General features: G+C 37.8%; 1 protein-coding gene across 6 annotated transcripts in view; it reads left to right on the top strand.

The window, feature by feature from the left end:
- PTPRZ1 (protein tyrosine phosphatase receptor type Z1) overlaps nucleotides 1–20,010 on the top strand; it is a 132,166-nt gene that overhangs the window by 28,317 nt on the left and 83,839 nt on the right. For all 6 annotated transcript variants that reach the window (XM_066183017.1, XM_066183015.1, XM_066183016.1 and 3 more), the window contains exon 2: nucleotides 11,626–11,691. In XM_066183017.1, the coding sequence (XP_066039114.1) occupies nucleotides 11,626–11,691 (66 nt within the window). The remainder of the gene's footprint in view (nucleotides 1–11,625; nucleotides 11,692–20,010) is intronic.

Below are 20,010 nucleotides of genomic sequence, written 5' to 3'. Positions count from 1 at the left end.
TTTTAGAGTCAGCTGCATGTTCCCCTCCTCTCAGCAGTTTTATTTTTTCCAAGGTAGTCTCCAGTGCCTAGAAATTTAAACCTTCCTTGCTCACTCAAAGAAGTGAGTTTTAGCTCTCTGCTCATTTTGTCTGTTTGCACCTTCCCCCCTAAATTGAAGCACTTATAAGAAAACAGGCAGAGAGAGGGCTTCTTCTAAGGCTATACATAAACTTCCAGGCCGTTCCCTATTCATAACTCTGCATTTCTAGGCGTGGTATGTAAGTCAGGCTTCCTCCCTAGCACAATGGCAAAGTGTCTAAATGGCCCTAGGACAAAGCACTCTAATTATGTGCCCAACGAGTACTCACAGCAGACACTCTGAATCCAGCCTATTGAAGTTTTTCCCCGTACCATAAAACCTTTATATAAATATTCATAAGAGAGAGGGAGACAGGCAGACATGCTTCACAAGCTGCTAATTAATGGCCTTACCCGTGGTTTTATTGCTCTACACCTAAACCAAGGGCAGACTGTGTTTATCAAGGGCTTTGAGGATTTGGGGAGCCTGCAGTGAGAGTTCAGTGTTAAAATCCTCTTCTGGTACTAATTCTTCATCACTAAAGAGCCAAAACCTCTTAGTTCTGTTGGAAGTTGAGATCTGAACCAGCAAAAAGTTTAGGCAGGTGAATTCCCAATGAGGGAATGACTTTATCAGTCCTGGTGTAAATTCACAAGCTCTTTAGTGCATTGAAACCTAAGTACAAGATCCAAGCAGGCTCATCCTGCTAACGTACCATACATTTTTAGATAATGTTTTCCTGATTCTGGTTGCTGTTAAAAATGTAGCAATTAATAATTTTATTAATTTGCTATAAAAATAATTCAATCATGGTACATGAGTAATTAAATGGTTTTCTAGTTAGGTACGTTGCATTTAACTTCTTCACGTTTCAGTGTTTAGTTTGTAATGCAAATTTGCCTATGAATCACAGTGACATTCCCAGGCTTCTGGATTGTCATTTCAAAGATTTAATTTCTCACTATTAGAAAGTCACAGTCAATTTGCAGTTGGTTATTGAGTGTTGACAGCTGACTGCAACAAGTATGAACTTTTAGTGGTATTGAACTAATGGGAGCCTAGGAGGAGTTCTGCAATAGGATTCTCAGTTCAAATTGTGTTACACACTCAGTGTAGGATTGCAAGTAACAAGAGGTCAGAACCTCCATTTTGTGGTTCAGTGCACAAATAAAGGCTTTTCGTGGAGTGCCACCACCACCTGAGACCTGTGAAAATGCTTTTCGCTGTCTTAGCGAAAGATTGTATTCTATGGGGAAATGGTTATTGTAGGAAGGTGAAATTTCATGTTTCTAGTGATTTTCAGACTATGTTTCTATCATCTTATGAGACTATTTTTTCCACATTTTGGGTCAAATCTTGCTTAACTCAGTTTATGTCTTGTGAAAAAATTCAACTGGCATTAGAACTGAAAGAATATGAACTAACAAAATAATGTTGTGGGTTTATTTTTCTGAAATCACAAATCTGCATTTTCTGCTATTACTGTTATGTAAAATGTGCATAAAGTAGACATTAGGAGGATGGTTAGGTGATGGTTGTATGCCACTGTATAGTGGTTTTGTGCTCTGTCTGCATTCATGTGGGCCTTGTATTGCTTCCAGTAAGATTTACCGTCCCACTCCAAGATGAAGAGCATATTGATTAAATACAAATGAGCAAGATACATGACTATATAGATCGTGCAAAATATCTGATCAAAACATCTCACTCTCGACTTCCAAATATTATTAGTATCTGAATTCCAATATTGTCTTTGAATTTTCAGGTTTGTAGGTAATTGGTACAGGACTAGGAAGAGATTCCTATTTCCTTCATGGTACTGTCTTGGGCATACATAAAACTATGAGACAGACTGGCCCTAAAACTTTTTCAAATGGTCACTACAGAATAGATAAAAAATAACTGAAGAGAATTAAAATTGAAGTCAATAAAGCAAATGTGAAGAAAATAGATTTTTAAATTGTCCTGCCTTATTTTGGTATCCCCCTCCCCTTTTTTAAAAATAATTAAATTTGTATCAGAAAAGAAAAAAAGCAAGTGTCAATATTGCTGTAGTTAGCTACAAGAAACAGTCACATCCAGGAGCAATCAGTACGCTGTATTGTTTTCAGGAATCTGTGAAAGTAAAAATACTGTTCTGTAGAACAATACACTATATTTGTGTGTGTTTGATGAAGTAGGGGACCAGATACTGAGCATTTGCGTTTAAAAACATGGGTAAAACATGCTGGTCAGCAAAAGTCTAGTGGGATCTCTCGGTACCTGGATTGTATAAAAATACAGCAGTGGTGTGGCACTCTACCTGCATGGTGTAGGAGTTGGCAAACACAGAGGAAGGCCCTGATCATCCTCTGGAATTTTAAGCCATCCCCCTTTTTTTTGGTGCTCTTTTATTTTTATGTAACTTCCCAAAGTAATAATAAGAAGCTAAAACAATGTCATTTAATCTGTCTGTATTAACTTTTTAAATGAACCTCAGAATAGCTGAAGTGAAATGGTAAAATTATATTCCACCAAAAGCAGAGGCCATACTAATTAAACTTGGGACTGTGTGTCCTTGGTAGCTGTGAGATCTGGACAAGGATTATGGGAACCTCAGCCCCACCCAGCAGCACCAGACCCTCATCAGTCATGCTCTTCCAACTGCCACCATCTCTGAGCAAAGCTCAAAGATCTGGGAAAAATTCTGGCTGAGTGCACCAATTTTTTTTTTTTTTCTGACCTATGTGACATTTACTTCTTTTTTCCCAGTAATTTCCTGGTTTAGGTTGTGCCATAGAGATTAAATTCAATATACATTTCAAATATACTGTGGTGAAATCTCACTTAGAGATAGTACTTGGACTGTAGGTAGAGTCAACAGGTGTGGTTTGGCTTATTCAACAATGAGTTTCCAAAGGCTTTTGTAATTTTATACAGCAGGAGTCCGACTGAAAAGTGACACTTAGGCAAAAAACAGACAACCAAGTCCTGAAAAGGCTAAGAAATAAATGCCTGACTTTACAGATACTTGACTTCTTTTGCTGAAAGTCTCCTGAATGCTTAAAATTCTGCTTTAGAGTTTGCTGAGTTTTATTAGTCTGGATAGCGGGGAGCAGCCTGGAGTCATTTTCATATCTAATGCATATTTCTAATTTTAAAAATTAATGATCTTTCAGGCGTCCTTTAAAAATTAAACGTTGTCAGTATAGGTTAAAAGACAAATTTGTAGTGTTAGGCTCCATGTGAGCTATTGCTGACACTAATTCTCCTTTTCTGCATCCTACTGGCTTGAAAACTCCATGAATATCAGGAGACAGGTTCTTCTTCCTCTGACTGGGGAGAGGTGAGTCTATGGGGCAATTGCTCCTTAAGAGCACCCAAGGGGCAAGTACAAGGCATCTGCAGGGGCAGAGGGAAGGTACTGCCCTGTGCTCGTGATAAGGGGAACTGAGGACCTGTAGGGTAAAAGGCAGCATAGATTTTGTATCAACTCAGTGTATTGTTAAATAGATATCATGAATGAATTTTAAGGTAATTGCATTATTCTGATTATTTTGTCTGTGATCCCCCTTATGCCACTATATTAATAGTTCTGCTGCATTCTAGTAAGAAAAGAAAGTTATTTAAAAAATCATAGCACAAACCCATAATTGCATGTCTTTGTTTTGAATTTGGTTTGTGTTTCTAGTGTGCCAGTGTTTGTCACAATTTTCTCTGTTGTCTCTAACAATCATGAAACACTGTTTTCTTTTACAAATTATATGTTTCTGTGATGAGTTGCAATAAGGAAGTGGCTAAGGAAAAGAGTAAACGTGATATTTAAAACATGATATTATAATAAGGAAGAACAATATGTATGTGAATGTATTTATATTATTTACTCTTTGATAAATCCTTATAGATGAACATTTATGTGGACATACTGATGCACATATATATATATATATAAAATTGTTAGGATTTGTCAAAAAATGGCAGGTTGTATATTGGTTCACATATTTTTATTTGTTTTGTTTTTATTATGTTCGTATATTTGTTATGAAATAGAGACGGATATTTTTAGAGATATGCAGTTGCTATTGGGTTTTCATGATGAGCTTTGGAATTTTTCCGTCTTGATGTTGTGGTTTCCTCAAGGGAGTAGAATGATGTTGGTATTGTTTTATAAAAGGTATGTGGCATAATCCCTAGACTTATTTGAATACTTGTAAGAAAATCATCCAGAGCAACCTCTCTCTTCCCCATGGTTATTGAAAAATAATTTCATTGAGACTGTAAAATGACTGGAGGGATAATGGTTGAGTAGAATTTGCAATTCCAGCATCAAATAAATGGGAATTGAAAATATAATTAAAGACTTCCTCCTGTAAGGAATATCTTTCTCTTAATACTCCCTCCACCAGCATCTTCAAAGGATCCAGTCTAAGGCTGTTCATTCAGGTCCCCAAGATGATTTTAGCCATTGAAATATTTTGCAAAAGACAAAATTTCTAACAGCTTGACTTCACAATCCCTACTGTGCTAGAAAAGCATTTATTTCAGGAAATGCTCCTTTCAGGTGGCTTGCATAAGGCTTCCTCTCAAGAGTTTTAGATAAATATTGGCAAAAATTTAGAGCTTTACTGGTTGGTAGCTGCTAATGTTAACAGACAGAGAGGCACTAAAGAAACATGATTTTTAAAAAGCCACAGCTTTCCAAAAGCCAGTTAAACGTGAAAACTGGGAGTTAGGATATAGGAGTTAAATTTGTTTTATTTTTCACTGCACTTTTATCACAATGTTTCTTGTTTGCTGGAAAGGGAATTCTGAATGTTTTTACACTTAGGTCTGAAATATAAGAAGCAGAGCACATATTCTTCATTCCTAATTATATTTATTGCAGTACTTGACACATGATTTTGCTAGAAATTGGGATAATTTAAGTTATTGGAATACTTAGAATGTTGAAGAGGATTATGCAAATAAAATTATGTTACCTTTACTATTTATGTTTAAACAAAGTTCAGTAGCTTTTATCTCTTTCTTACTTCTCTGGTACTGCTATAAGAAAAATAAATTAATCTTGAAATCAAATGTCTATAGGTTCCCTGACATGAATAATTTCTTGTTTTTTCATGTGTGGTCTGGATTGACTTTTTATTTGTAAGATTCCATGAATTTACATGTGCTGTGTTAAAAGACTCTCTGGGCATGGGGAAAATAATCTGGGTAGCAACAGAGTTATAAAAGAGTATGTGTTAGGAATCACTCCTTGGTACCTGCTTTTTTTCTGTATCAGTTCCAGTTTCTGTCATAAACACCACCCTGGTTCAGTTCATACATGGGGCAATGGTATAACATTTTTGGGGAATTACAGTCTTCCTATGTCCCTCCTGGTTTTGGCTTTGGACACATTTTTAGGTACTTCAGCAGCAGTCTTTTCCTGTAGTTTTGCAAGGCTATCTCATTCTGCAGGTCCTTGAATTATTGATAAATCTTTGTGTTTAGCCCAAGGGCTTCACAGGCACCTAATTTCCCCCACCTGTGCCTTACTTACACTGGTAAGTACCACTCTCCCATCTAAAAGCTGTCCTGTTACCTTGGTTTTGGTGGGCAGACTCTTCAATGCTGTGTCCATGACCAGAGAAGCCCTAAAGTTTGCTATGGATAATGCTTCAGCTATTGGGAAATGACTGTGTGGAAAACGGCTGTGTGAACTCTATCAGATCATTTGGGTGTACAAGATCCCAAGTGGAAGGAAACATCTAACATTTTCTACTACTTTGCCTGTAGTCAGAGTGAAGCTATCAACCTGTAATTTAACCATGTTGAGTCATACCCTAGAATATGCCTCCCAATTTCCACTGGCTGCTTAGGAATTTCAGGGCCACTCTAAATCTCAGCATGTAAAATCTCAGAGGAGCAGAACCTAAATTGGTCAAACTGGAGTCCGTGTTACCTTTGCATGTGTGAATGCATTGGAAAATCGTGATTAAATGTGATTTATAATCCTTAGCTGATGCCATAGTTATTATATTTTTAATTCTGTTCACTAGGCACTGTTCACTGCAAAGTTGTGACAGGTGAAGTAAGCAGTGTGCCTATTAATATTCTGGTCCTTAAAAATAGCTACTTTAAAATTAAAACAGTCAATCTTTTTCTTCTACTTTTTCTTCCAATTTCTTTTTTTAACTTAAACACAATTTGTGTTAGTAAATAAACACAACAATGGCCAAATTATAAGAAGAGTTTTATTTTGGCTTTATATTTAGTGCAGGAAAAGTCTCACTTGTCAATATGTAATGGAATGAGCAGCCTACACTCAAGTGTGATGGACGGAAGTGACTCTATATATACCCAATTATGTCCCAAAGCCTGAAATAAGCCTACATAGAAGAAACTGTGGGTAAAAAAGGATTTTTAAGTTGCGCTACGGTTGTGAGAGTTCTCAGACAGGTCTTGACAGAGACCAGACACTTTGACTTTCACGAAAAAAAATATATTAAATCGTAGAGATGGGTTATTAAAGTGTTTTTGTGTTGTTAAGAATTTTACAGATAGCACTGCAGAGTGAAATACATTCAGAAGAAGAAGGAGATCTTACTCAGGCAAATGTAGATCATTCTGTTAAAGGGATTTGTAGTTATCTACTGTCTTTTAAAACTTCAAGACTGTTACCAGATTGTGCTCTGAATCTTTTAATTTCCTCTGTCAGTATTAATTAGAGTTGTTTCAGTTGAGGCAATGAAGCTACACCATTGTAAGATTGATGAAAGGCATAGAAGTGGATTCTATGACCTTCCTGTCAGTGAAAGAGGCTAAAATAAATAAATAAACTAAAATTGTGGAAGAAACAATCTGTTTATCATCAGATGTGATTTTGAACAGTTTTACCTCTGCTTAATGTTCTCAGAAGCAGAACCCCTATAATGAAACTCTGTCCGATCTATTTAATTGTATTCTTTTCATATTTGACAAGCACCAAGCATCCCTTTTGTTAATTACACGCAGCTTCTTTTTTTAAAAAATTTTTTATTATGCCATTTTTGCAGTTTATCTTCCTCCCTTGAACTTTGCAGCAATTTTGTCTGGTGTCCCACTTCTTAGCCACTAGCCATGCAAAGATTGTCTTTCGCTACCCTGTATAAGCATTGCTATTACCATACCCTTTCAGTTTGTTTTACAATTCCTAATTCTTCTCCAGTGAAGATCGGTGTATCTTAATCTACAAATAAGCCACTTGGGTGATAACCCATCTCTGATAATAGCCAGTGCCAACTGATAAGGCAAGTGGATTAAAAGAGGGCAAATATGGAATGAGAATTTCCCAGTATAATCCTCCCAATTTCATCAATAGACTTAGTGAGCTGAAAGTGGTGTCACTGTGTTTAAGAAGTGTTTTTGGATTTCTCCTTCACAGATTTTTAAATCATTTCCAAACCTGTGTAATCCTGATATTCATAGCTTCCCACTTGTGCAGTCGGTAATACCAGTGTACATAGCTGAGCTCTCATGAGACTCAATTTGCTTGAAACAAGACTTTCTGTGTTCCTCAAAGAGAAGATTATCACAGTTTTCAGTGATTGCTCATCCTTGCTAGTATTCCAAGGGTTCCTGTGCACTTCCTTGGCCTAAGAATCATGCATTGAATCTTCCCCATGTAAATTGGAATTTTAATACTAGCAAAGCCTTTATCTCCATGGCTATACTGCATTGCCGTTATCCACTTATACCAGATTAATGCTTATGACTTTGGAATCTATCCTCTTTGCTCTCCAATTAGATTTTAGGAGAAAAGTATTGAATGGACTGTCTATTCCAGGACCAAATCATGTTTGTAATCTCAATGCATAGTTCATAATGTCTACCCGTACTGTACATGCAGAACACCAGTGTCCTATTTGTAGATGTCACTAATGCTGACATTACTTAATGTGTCCCAGTTCCCATAAATAAGTCATTCTGGTGTCAGAATCTCATAAATGCCAGCTCCAATGCAGGTGCAACTCACAAGTTCAGGCTGAGTGGAGGTAAAACCACAAGGAGGTTATCCCTTTTTCATCTTGAGTCTGGCAGCTGTTGTGTCTTGACAGTGCTGTGGCACAAAACACATTAAGGGTAAAATTACAGTATCCTGGTATAAGTGTCAGTCCCAGATTATGCCTGAGCTTGTAGCCTTTGTTTCAAAGCAGCACGTTGAGTGCAGCATCCCCAGACTCTCAAGCACTGTCCTTAGAAAGCCCTTTTATACCAAGGCTTTGGAGAGGGATCTCTGGTGGATACTTGGAAATTGTTGTCTCAGCATCTCTGAGAGGAATTTCCCTAATAGAATTCAGAGGTTTAAGGTCCCATTTCCTTTTCTCTGTGTCTTTTTTTCTGGCACACAATGTCAAATCAACAGGATCTCTCTCACAGACAATTCTTTCTGTTAATCATTAAAGCTAATAATTTTTCACCTTCAGATATGCATAAACATATTGAGGATTAGAATGTTTCATTCACAGCGCTAAATCAAAAGGAACTCAACTGAAGCCAATAAGTGCAAAAGGAATATCAGACTCATATCAGAAAGAAGAAAATCTGGTTATTTATACTTTTAAACAGGAAAAAGTATCTACAAGATCTTATTACTCCTAGCACTTTGCTTTAACCAGAGGTCATGTTCTGTCTTTGCCCTTGTGACTGAACATGAGACAGGGTCAGTCACAAATCAGTCGGTCCTGTTACTCGTGTTTAGCAGGGGAGAATTTGCCACCATTATTTCTGATTTCATGGGCCTTGGGCACTGGGGCACATATTTGTTTCGACAGAATATCAAAAGAAACAAGTCTTTCAGCCTCACACAGAAACATTTGACTTTTAAGGAGGGTAGTAAAAGGAGGGGGGGAAAAAGCCTTTAATGATACCTTGCATGTCTCCGTAACAGGCATAGAAAGATAACCATAAAACTATTTAAAACATGATCCCAAAAACAAGCTGCTCCGTTTTGTGAATAAATCAACAATTTATGGAAACAGGTTCCGTCGCTTCCTGGAAACAAAAAGAATATTTAGGTTTTTTGCTTCATAAAGCAGCACCTCATCCAATAAAATTCAAACTATTTTAGGCACTGACTGGAGACGTCAGTCAGTGTCACAGGAATCATGCAGACTGTCAGGCTGATCAAGCTCAATCAGTATCATAGATTTATGTATAAAACCACAAACTTGACATCAGTTTTGCCTTCTTTATTTTTTTCTTATGAAGATGTTCTTCCCATCTTTTTTTAAATTAAATGCAAGGAATTTAAATACGGTATTTAAACAGAAGTACATGCTATCATATACCATCATCAAAAGGGATGTTGATTTGTTATCTTTAAATAAAATAAAACTAAAAAAAAAAATTATTTTTTTCCAGCTGGTGTCTACACTCTTAGCTGTTTAACACTGACAGTTTATACAGCAATAGAATGCATGGTTGTGTTTCCCAGGGCAATTTACACCAGCTGCTCAAGGGAACGATTGCTGCGTGGCTCAACCTCACACTCACACAGCACTTTCCTCCACCACTCCTGCTAGCTATAAATCTTCAGTCATTTCCCAGATGAAATTTGCTTTTCTTCCCCATTTTGCCACATATTTAAGGTGTAAAGAGACAAGACCAAAACCAATGAGAGACCCTGCAGATGCAAGAAGCTTCGTGGCTGTGAGTGTGTTGTGGAGGGGCTGTGGATGCACAGATGATGAGTAACAGAGGAAAGAAGGTGTATCAATTCTTGACATCTCCAGGAATCTTTAAAGACTTTCTGTTAGATTTACTGGGTCTATAAGTGTGTAATGCACCAAAGTGAACCTTGCCCCTTTTTTTTTTCCCTTATTCATTGAAACTATCACTCTTTGTTCATAAGAACTCCCTGTGAAATCTAAAAAGTAGTGGGAAGCTGTCATGTGCAGGCCCTGCTTTGCTTGCCTGTGGCTGCTCAACTGACTGCAGATTGTGGGAAGTAACAATTAGGAGGACAAAGGGTAGAGGAGGAAACTGGAGACATCAACTTACAGCTGTGAATCACAACTTATTCAGCTTTCTTTTCCATAATTAATTGAAGGAGCAGGCACAATGCGCATTGACTTCGAAATGCGGTCCACTGTTAATCCTTTTCCACTGCCCTGACTTACCTCTGAGGTTTGATCTTAGTCAGGAGTGAATGTTGTGAATTGTTACAAGGGATAGTTTGGAAGGGAGGGAGAAGGAGAAGACAAAAATATTAAAGGACAATCACATCACATGGAGGAGGTAGAAGTCTGGTGAAATTAATAAAACATGGACTTCAGATCGGTAGCAGAAAGTCACTGTAAGACAGACAAACATGTAAACTTGCAAATAGCAATTACGATTTAACATCCTGTAATCAGTACTACATTTCTGCATGAAAGAAAAAGAAATGGATGTTATGAAACTGTTTCATTAAATTATTTATTGCAGAGAATGAGCAGAATTCTGTGGCATTTTCTCAAGGAAGGAATCCATATATATGTTCAACATGCTCAAAGGCAAATACATCTTAGATAAGTTGTATTGTACTTCTCCAAAACAGTAATGAGGTTGGTTAACAGCTCTTGAAATGATCTCAAAAAACATGTATCTGCAATTTACATGCTTTAGCAGTTACTAGGGGACATAATAATCTATTTGCCCATATCACTGTGTTGCTAGAATTTCCCTAGGACTGGCATAAAAAGAATAATAGTGACAGTTATTTCAGTAGTCAGAGTAAGTCAAAGAGCATTTTTGCAGTTAGATATTTCTCTCTAGGAAAATACAACATCATTTAAAAATAACTAGTATCTAACCTCTCTCCATCAGATTTACGGACATACAAGTAATACTTTATCTATAACTATGCCAATGATAGAACACAATGAATTTTATTTCAGAATATTTTATTCATTATCTTTATCATTTATCTTTAATCAGCAGTACGAAGTTACAGAAAACATGTAAAGTCATGACCACACTGAAGCAAAAGTTTAACTGTCATTGACATCATTGACATCCTGGTTATCTTCTTTCAAAGGACAACACAAAATGGGATTTCTTTGTGGGAGAGTTGTATTAATTTTAAAAGAGGAGGAATGGTTGTGGGAAGGAAGGAAGGAAGGAAGGAAGGAAGGAAGGAAGGAAGGAAGGAAGGAAGGAAGGAAGGAAGGAAGGAAGGAAGGAAGGAAGGAAGGAAGGAAGGAAGGAAGGAAGGAAGGAAGGAAGGAAGGAAGGAAGGAAGGAAGGAAGGAAGGAAGGAAGGAAGGAAGGAAGGAAGGAAGGAAGGAAGGAAGGAAGGAAGGAAGGAAGGAAGGAAGGAAGGAAGGAAGGAAGGAAGGAAGGAAGGAAGGAAGGATTGGAAATCTTCTGTTTCCTTTGCTTGTGTCCTTAATATGCTACAATGTTAATGATATTTAGATTCAGAAGATTAACCAGAATTTATCATTTGAGGTCGAAGATAAGGACAAAGTAAATTATTCATCATTAATTAAAACAGTAACTATCTTGTTGAAGGGGGGCATGTCATCAACACTTCAAGGTCCTGTTAGGCTTCTGGTTTTAATGTAAATTATTACTGTTTTGCAGATTTGGTGTACGGATACTATAGACAACAGAGGAAATTGATTGAAGAGATTGATTGGTCATATACAGGTAAGCAAAACTGTCTATTGAATAAGTTAGTTCACTTTGATATTTTTGTGTTATTTTTAAGAGCCTCATAAGTCCGTACACCACTTACCATATGCCTAAACAATTGCTAAAGTGTAGGAAATGGAATCTGAAAAATACAGGAACGTTACAATAGGAGAGTATTTTCATCTGTTTAAGTAATAGTACATCTACATAATTACATCTACTACTTTTGGAAAGTCCTCATCCTTAGAACCTCAACCTGAGACCTGACTGATTTGATGAAAGCTGGGCCAGTAAATTGCTAGGTGCTCATTCATCATCTCAACATTACTTTTCTAGCAAATCTGAAAAGCAGTCAGAAAGGCTGAAACAAGGCACAGCACATTATGTGGGAAAGAACCTATCCGTGAACTTCTGCCCTGCACTTGTGAGCACTTGAGCATCCTTTCCAAGTCCCACCCTGACTCTCCTAAAAACTGTCACTCTGTCTCTCTTATTTACATGAATGAGAAAGAAATCCCCTGAAATTCTTCTTGACTACTGCCTCATTAAAGGAGAACAATGGGAAATTCACAATTAGGCTCTTAGGTTCTTGTGTATAACTCAAGTGCTTTCAGTAGTACTGAAAAGGTAATGTTGTCCTAGGTGTCTTTTGCCAACATGTAGGAAGTCAGTTCTTATGGATGTGTGTAGGCTCTTATATTTTAAATTGCTTAAGTTACTGTTTCAAAAATACTAAACTATGAAAAATAAGGACTGTCAAATTTCAGTCTTTCATAGTTTTGATTCAAAATACATTCCTGTAGTTAAGGAAAATTACACCATTCTTTTTATTTCTCTCACTCTCCTTCTCATTTTCAAGACAGTTTTTATCTTCTAGTGTAAAACATATCTAACAAGTTTTAAGCCTAGAGAGAATTGAAACAGGCTAGTCATAAACCTTTCAAAATGAGATTTATAATGAAAACTCCCACTTACACAGATCGTAGTGCAAAATTCAAGCAGAAGATCAATCAATACAGTATTTCGTGTTCCAAGTTGATCAATTTTTTAATATTGTAGTTAGAGGACTGCAGGGATAAACCTCCTGGATTCCTGGTGACCAGAGGTCAATCTTTAAAGGATAGAAAATGGGGTTTGTTTAGGATATCAGAGGATATAGCTCTTCGCTAGGCTGAACAGAGCACCCATGCACTGTGCAGCTGCTGGTCACCCTTGATGGATGCTTTGTACAGAAAAATAGCACAGACTTGGCATGTCAGATGATCCATACCTGTTGTTTCTCTCCCTTAACGTGTGAGATACCAGTGTGTAATCATCTCAATTCAAATGCTTTGCTCTAGGGACTCCCCAGTTGGCAAAGCCTTTCTCCCCATTCAGACGTGTGCAGGAGCTCTGCCTAGCATCCTGCTGCTCCTGTAGCTGCCCGCCCAAGATCCGGCATCCTGCCCTGCTCCTGCCACCTCCCTAGGCCCTGCTGCACTATCTGTGTGCCCCCAGCATTCCTGAACAGCTGACTGCATGTGTGGTCAAAAATGCATAGTCAAAGCTTTTGGGGAAGGGTGCATATAAGTCAGGCACTCAGAGATTAGGGCTAGCAGCTGTTTGGAAGCTGAATATTATGGGATGCTTTGCTGAAATGCCAAGTAATTGGTTCATGGCAGAAGGTGGAATACACTAACCCAGCTTTCCCGAATAAAAAGACAGCCTTCCTGATTGTGAAAAAAAAAAATAGATTGTGCTTTGGAGGCACAGAAGTATAGAGGCTGACACATAACGGTTTTGATCTCCTTCATTTATAATAACTTAAATTATTTTATTCCTGAGGCAAGCAGTATCAGGTACTATATGTATAAGTACCTAGCACAGGCTTACAGTTGTGAGGCATAGACCAACATGCACACTTCTGAATGGATGAACTGTGCTTTGCCAGTACATTTTTTCCTTAGACACCAGTTATATTCTACTGTCTTATAACCTGCTCACTGAAAGACTAAAAGTGAAAAAATTCATTAAAAGTGAAAAAATAGACTCAATGTGCCAATGAAGTGTTCTGACTGGGCCTTGGGATCCTGAAACCGTAAGAGTCTAATCCACCGTGGGTAAGAGAAACCCAGCTGGCTTGGTAAATTAACCTGAGTTTCAGCAATGTAATTCTCTATATCAAATAAGAAATTTCAGATACATTAGCAACAGTGGGTCAATATACTCCTTTACTGGGATGGTGCTGTGAAGTGAAAGTAAAATAGAACTAGAGAGTTTTACTTGCTAAAATCATCCAATTTCTGAAGGTGAAGTTTCATTATAAAGAAATTTCACATGCTGGAAATTAATGTGAGTCATCATCAGGTTTGACTCTTGAATAAATGTGTAGCGAAGTCATAAACACAACTGGAAATATTTTGTAATACTTCTAAGAGCTCTGTTTTAAGCCATGAGAAAAAACCTGAATTTGCAAGCTTTAATTTAATCTTTTGTGTCCTGACTTTGCATGTACTTGCATAAACCAATACAGTGTTAAAGAACTGGAAGGTGCAAGTTCTTATTACAGATGCATCCATTTTTTTCTGGAATAAGGAGATCCTGAAGCTGGCCTATTTGTAAAAATTACTTTATTTTTACAACCTTTTTATTTTTCATTAAAACAGTCATAGAATTTTTTCAAAAAATATAATGAATATTCTCAAATGGTGTCAAATGGCAAAAAGTGAATCCAACCATTTTTTGTTGTAGAAAAACCTGGTGTACTGTGAAAAATTTGATTTCCTTAAATCAGTTACATACTCATTGATAAGCAAAGGTCATTTAGACAGTATTTAACTGTACCACTAAGTTTAGTCGTTCACATATCATTTCAAAGCATAAATCAAGTAATATGAGCTTCAGTTACTTTCTGTCATCGAGGTGAAAGATTAAATTTTTTAATGCTTTGCTGCTCTGAATTGTTTTTGACAGAAGGAATGATATAATGCTGTTTTTTGGTTTTGATATTTGGGGTCTTCTTTAATATGGCTGGTTGATAGTAGTCCATCAAAGATCCAAGTCTGAAATTTCACATGTAAAACTGGCAAATGATACAACAAAAAAGATATTTGTTTTGTTTTGTTTTTTGGTTTTTGGTTTTTTGTTTGTTTTTGGTTTTTTTTGGTTTTGGTTTTTCTTCCCCAGTGAAATTTCTTTCTGTTGGATTTCACTCTTGGGATTTTGGTTTTTGTTCACAACAAGCAAGTTAGGTGCTTTAGGGGAAAAAAACACAGCTGAAATTTGTTAAAAGCAAGAGATTTTAAGCAGTCTTCCAGGAATTAGCAAAGCCAAGGGTTTAAAACTTTTTAAAAATTGAATGTTCTATGTAAATAAATACCATAGTCAGATCAGTGTTCTTTGTCTCACCATGTAGGGGTGTTATGTTCAGCCTGTGCTGCCATGTATTGTGTGGTATGTTGTTACACAATTGCCTTACAGATACTGGCAACTCTGATCTTAAGGAAAGGGTTATTTTGGTATAAACTGGTCTCCAGGTATTCAAAGAACATTTTTATTATTTCCAAGAAGAATCTGATTAATATTTCCTTTTTCTCTGGGGAGCATCATGAACCATAGAATCACAGTATAATTTAGGTTTGAAGGGACCCTTGGAAATCATGTGATTCCAGCCTCAGCTCAAAGCAGACCAAACTTCAAAGCTGAATCAGGAAAAGTATTGAAAATCTACAAAGAAGGAGGTGCTGTAGTTTAGTCAATGTGTTCCATTCTTCTTTTTAAAACAGTTTTTTCTTTTACTCAGCTTCAATATGCCTTATTGCAACTTGTGGCCATTGCTTCTCACCCTTTCCTTGTGCGCTGCTCTGTAGATTGCCTTTACAGGGCAGTAGACTTCAGCTAAGTTCCCTCTCAGCTTAAGCTTCAGCAAACTCAGGTCCCTCAGCCTCTCCTCAAACATGATGTACAGCAGCCCCCAGACCATCTCAGCGCCTTTAGTTTGTAAATATCCATCTCATACTGGGTTCAGGACGAAATCAAAACTATACCCTCCGTTCTCAATGTCATCTCACAGGTGTGCAGTAGAGGGAAAGAGTCCCTTCCCTCATCCTGCTGGCTCCACTCTTGCTAAGGTAGCCCAGGACAGTGTTTGTCTTCCTGACTGCAAAGGCACACTGCTGACACACACACACAACTCCTTCCATCAGGATTATTAATTAAGATATTTCCAGATAAATATCTGGTGTTTCTCAGTAATAATGTATAGTGATGATGCCCTTCTGGCACTTGAACCAATATTTTCTTTAGTAACAATGCCTAAATGTAATGATTTCTTTGTTTAGCTCCCCTGTTCAACTAATTGAACTAATCTTGTTAAATCTGGAATTGTTACCTTTTTGTGTCTGTTTCAACAGCCTTCTGGAGATATTCCCCTAGTTTATCATTCCCAATACTGTTGCTACACAGACAAAACTTCAGTTGTTATTTGAGAAGTTGGGTTTGCCACCTCAAGTCTTACAAATGTGCTGTGATTACATCAAATGTTCATGCCTGTAGTTTGGCTCAGAAATTAAAATGGCCTTTGTTTTCAGTGGTACTGAGAAAGTTCCGTTTTCTTTCTTGCCCGAACAACAGCTAACATTTTAATTTCGAACTTTGTATCATATTTCAGTACTGAGGAGATTCCATTTCAAAGTCACTACTCACACAGTTTATGGAAAAGTATGTTGTTGCTTATATCTTAACAATGCATGGGTGTATTTTGCTTTTCACCCAGCCTAAAAAGTGAGCAAGGATCTACACTATCTCAACTATGCTCAACAGAATGAGTTTAACACTAACCTGTCTCTGCTTATTGTGTAAAATGTCTGCTGCTTCTGCTACCCACCAGTTCAGTCCAGGTAAAGTGGAAAATTTGACTCTTTCCCCTCATCCTCACCCTGTCTGTGTGTTCAGCAGCCATCTGCTGGGAGCACGGACAAGGTCGGGCATGCAGGTGCTGCTCCCTGCCCTGCGGCTACGGTGAAGGAGAGGCTGTGCTGATGAGTTTGTGTGAGCGTGGGCATGGTGCATGCTCCCTGTGAGACAGCTCCAGCAGCAGGGCAGAGGGAGTCAGGAGGGAAGGGCAGGGGTCTGGGTCTGGGCCACCACCTCGCAGGGTGCAGCATGATAGATGAGCCATTTTGTCAGCCAAATCCAGACAGTCAGCCTGTGTGGGAGAGTGGGATGCACCAGCAGGAGACTGCTGAAAGTGGGATCCAGGAGCTGCCTGCTGAACCCACTGCTTTAATGGACAGTTCTGCCAGACCAGACTGAAACATCTCCAAGAAAGCCCTGGCCAAGAGTTGATGAAACCTTCTGCTTTCAGTAGTCTGATAAAACTGTGTTCTGGAGAGACAATGCATACCAAATTAAGTTCAATTTTTTTTCCTTGCACAGTAACTACCATGGAAGTATTGGCAAAACTTCATGAGATCTAGTCTTTTTATGACCTCCTGCAAAATACATCATACTGTGCTTTGTATTCACCAGGTATAATCATAACTCATGTGCTGTATCAGTGTGGGTAATAAAGAAAAGCCTATGCTCTTGGGCTGTGTGGGTTCCTTCAATAGAAGGTGCAGCATAAGAAATGAAAATAACATAATTCCTTTTATTAACTCATAAAAATAGTTTGCAGAGGGTCTTTTCTTTTTTAGTAGACATATGCTTCAGAGGCTGTTCTACCTTTTCTTGCATGACAGATCATTACATGTACTTATGACCCTCAGATCTCACAGCCACTTGTGCTTCCAGTCTTTCATCACTAAATTCATAGGATCACTAATTAAAAAGCCTATTACACTGTTACTGTTTTTTGAAAGCTTATGATTCCATGGCAGAAATCACATAGTTATGCATCTGTTTGCATCAAAGGGACAAGATGTCCTCAGGTGAAAAGCCACATGCTGGCATTTCTGGCCATCAAGAAATTCCTTCTAACATATCCCAGTTTACTGAATCAACAGCACAAAGCATGTTATTCGACACAAAGAAGATGTCTATTCAGTATATTTTTAGATTTTGAATTTGTATAAAATGATATGGTTCAGAAGTCTGTTTACAATGAGCTTTCTTTTCAAAGAAGAAAGCTGATCTTTGAGCAGTATAAAGCTATTAGCAGCAAAGTGGAATTTATTTAGCTTTTATTCAGTAATATTTCCAGGATAAACTGAGTGGAAAACTTCAAGGGGAGGAAGTAAGATAATTGGACCCCAAATTAATGGAATTTTCAGAGTTGGATGTTTGTAGGACTGGTGTGAAGAACTGCATGTTGGTATTCATATTTGTATCATCACTGCTAAATTATAGCATTTTTATTTCAATTAATATTAAAGTGACCAATTTTTCAAAGTTTTCTGGTAAGAAACTCAGATAAGACTTCCTTCATTTCAGTCCTCCAATGCTATAAACAAAGAAAACCATTTTCACAAAGCGCACAGCAACTTTTTCAGAGCATCATCCAGATTTTTCAAATGCAAGGTTGGTTTCTGAAGTAGAGTAGTCTAATTGTGAGATATTTGTATAGTGTGGCACTACTGTTATGCCAAGGTGTGTTCAGGGGTCAGAAAGATGTAGAAACTTCCCATAAGTAAATGCATTTGGAAATGAAGGGCTTTTGTAGGAGTGCTGTCTTTGGGAATATACCAAAGTCAAATGAAAAAAGCAAATTTTGAATATCTCACAGCTGACTGCAGCCTCTGGTTAAGCCTCTTTGTCCTTCAAAATGATCATGAAAGTATCCTTATGCACATACTACTGAATGATTTCTCATTTACAAGTGTATTCAACCTATGCTGCAGTAGGAAGGTTATGTTCTTGGGGAGCACTTGCTTACGAAATGCACAGATGATTACTTAGAGATCATCACCTCCATATTAAAATGATCTGTGGGTTTGTGAGGTTTAAAGCCCAGCAAATAATTCTCAAGTTGCTTATATTTACAGAAAGCTGTATTTAATTATCTGCTCTATCCAATTAGTTTAGGACTTCTTTATTGACATTTTTACTCAAAGGCCATTCTGCTGCATTTATAACAGGTTTTGATTTTTTCCTGATGAATTCAAATCCCACTCATTTCAGTATGCACAGTTTGATAATACCTAATAAATAATTCTATGCAATTTACTCAAAATTTTGAAGACATTCCTGATGTCTTCAAAATTCAATAGTTATCAAACCCTTCTAGGTAGATTTTCCATGTAATGTACTTTAACACATAAACATTAAAGCAGTTCCCCAAAGGGCAGGGTTAGACAAGTCTGTGAGAGAAGCAAGATAAGGTGTACAGTGAAGGATCCTGAGCAGGAGGGGGTGGTGGAGTGTGGCTTCTCTCTTGAGAGCACAAAGCCTTCCTGTAGGCTCAGGTGCCCTGAGGACTGGAACGGGCTCCCCAGGGAGGTGGTCACAGCACCAAGCCTGTCTGAATTCAAGAAGCACCTGGACAACACTCTCAGGCACGTGGTATGATTCTTGAGGTGTCCTGCACAGTGCCAGGAGTTGGTCTCAGTGATCCTGATGGGTCCCTTCCAGCTCAGCATATTCTGTGATTCTGTGAAGCCACAACCTCCACAAACTCAGGGAGTGATATCATCTTGGCACATTGCAGGGGTGCTTGACTTAGTTGAGGAAGGCATAGGAGGGGCAGCACATGCTATTTCAGTTTCTAAATTTTGAATGGTAAATAACTGAAAATTACTGTAAACAAACATTACTCAAATTTTTGTGCTGTACTATGGAATTTCACATTCAGAAGTTATAATTTCTTTTCCCACAAAAAAAAAAGTTAAAAATCCAAAACTTTTCAACTTGAGAAACTAGGGAAACCCATCAGCATTTCTGTCTTGGAATAATGAACATTTGCCACTAGATATATCATTTGAACTGTTCCCTCAGTCATTCGAATGCCAGAATCACAGAATTTCAGTTCTGAGCATCTCTTCCAGCTGTGAAAATTGCACAGGTCCTTTTTTGTGAGAAGCCAGCTCTCTCTGTATACATATTTAGCTGGTTCCTGCTGTGTGTCAACAATTGTGCTTGCAACAAACTCCGTATACAAGGTTTGGTGGCCTCTTTCTGCTCTCTTCCAAGAGCTTTCTTTATAAGAGAGTAAACTCTGGCTTGATCTGATATTGCCTGGCATTGATCCTGTTTTAGGAGCCACAGAAACAATTGACTTGTCTTCTTTCATCCTTTATCATAGAAGCTGCATTTGAAACCTAAGCTGTTTTCCCTCTGTCAGTGGCTCCTCTGTCAGTGCACTTTATCTGATGAAAACTGTGTTAACAAGAGACGTTTTCAAAGGATAGTTAAGAAAAT

Source organism: Chamaea fasciata, unplaced genomic scaffold, assembly GCF_029207755.1.
Source record: "Chamaea fasciata isolate MVZ Bird 193981 ecotype frontalis unplaced genomic scaffold, bChaFas1.0.hap1 SCAF_5, whole genome shotgun sequence".
NCBI lineage: Eukaryota > Metazoa > Chordata > Aves > Passeriformes > Sylviidae > Chamaea > Chamaea fasciata.
This window is presented reverse-complemented; position numbering and strand designations above follow the sequence as displayed.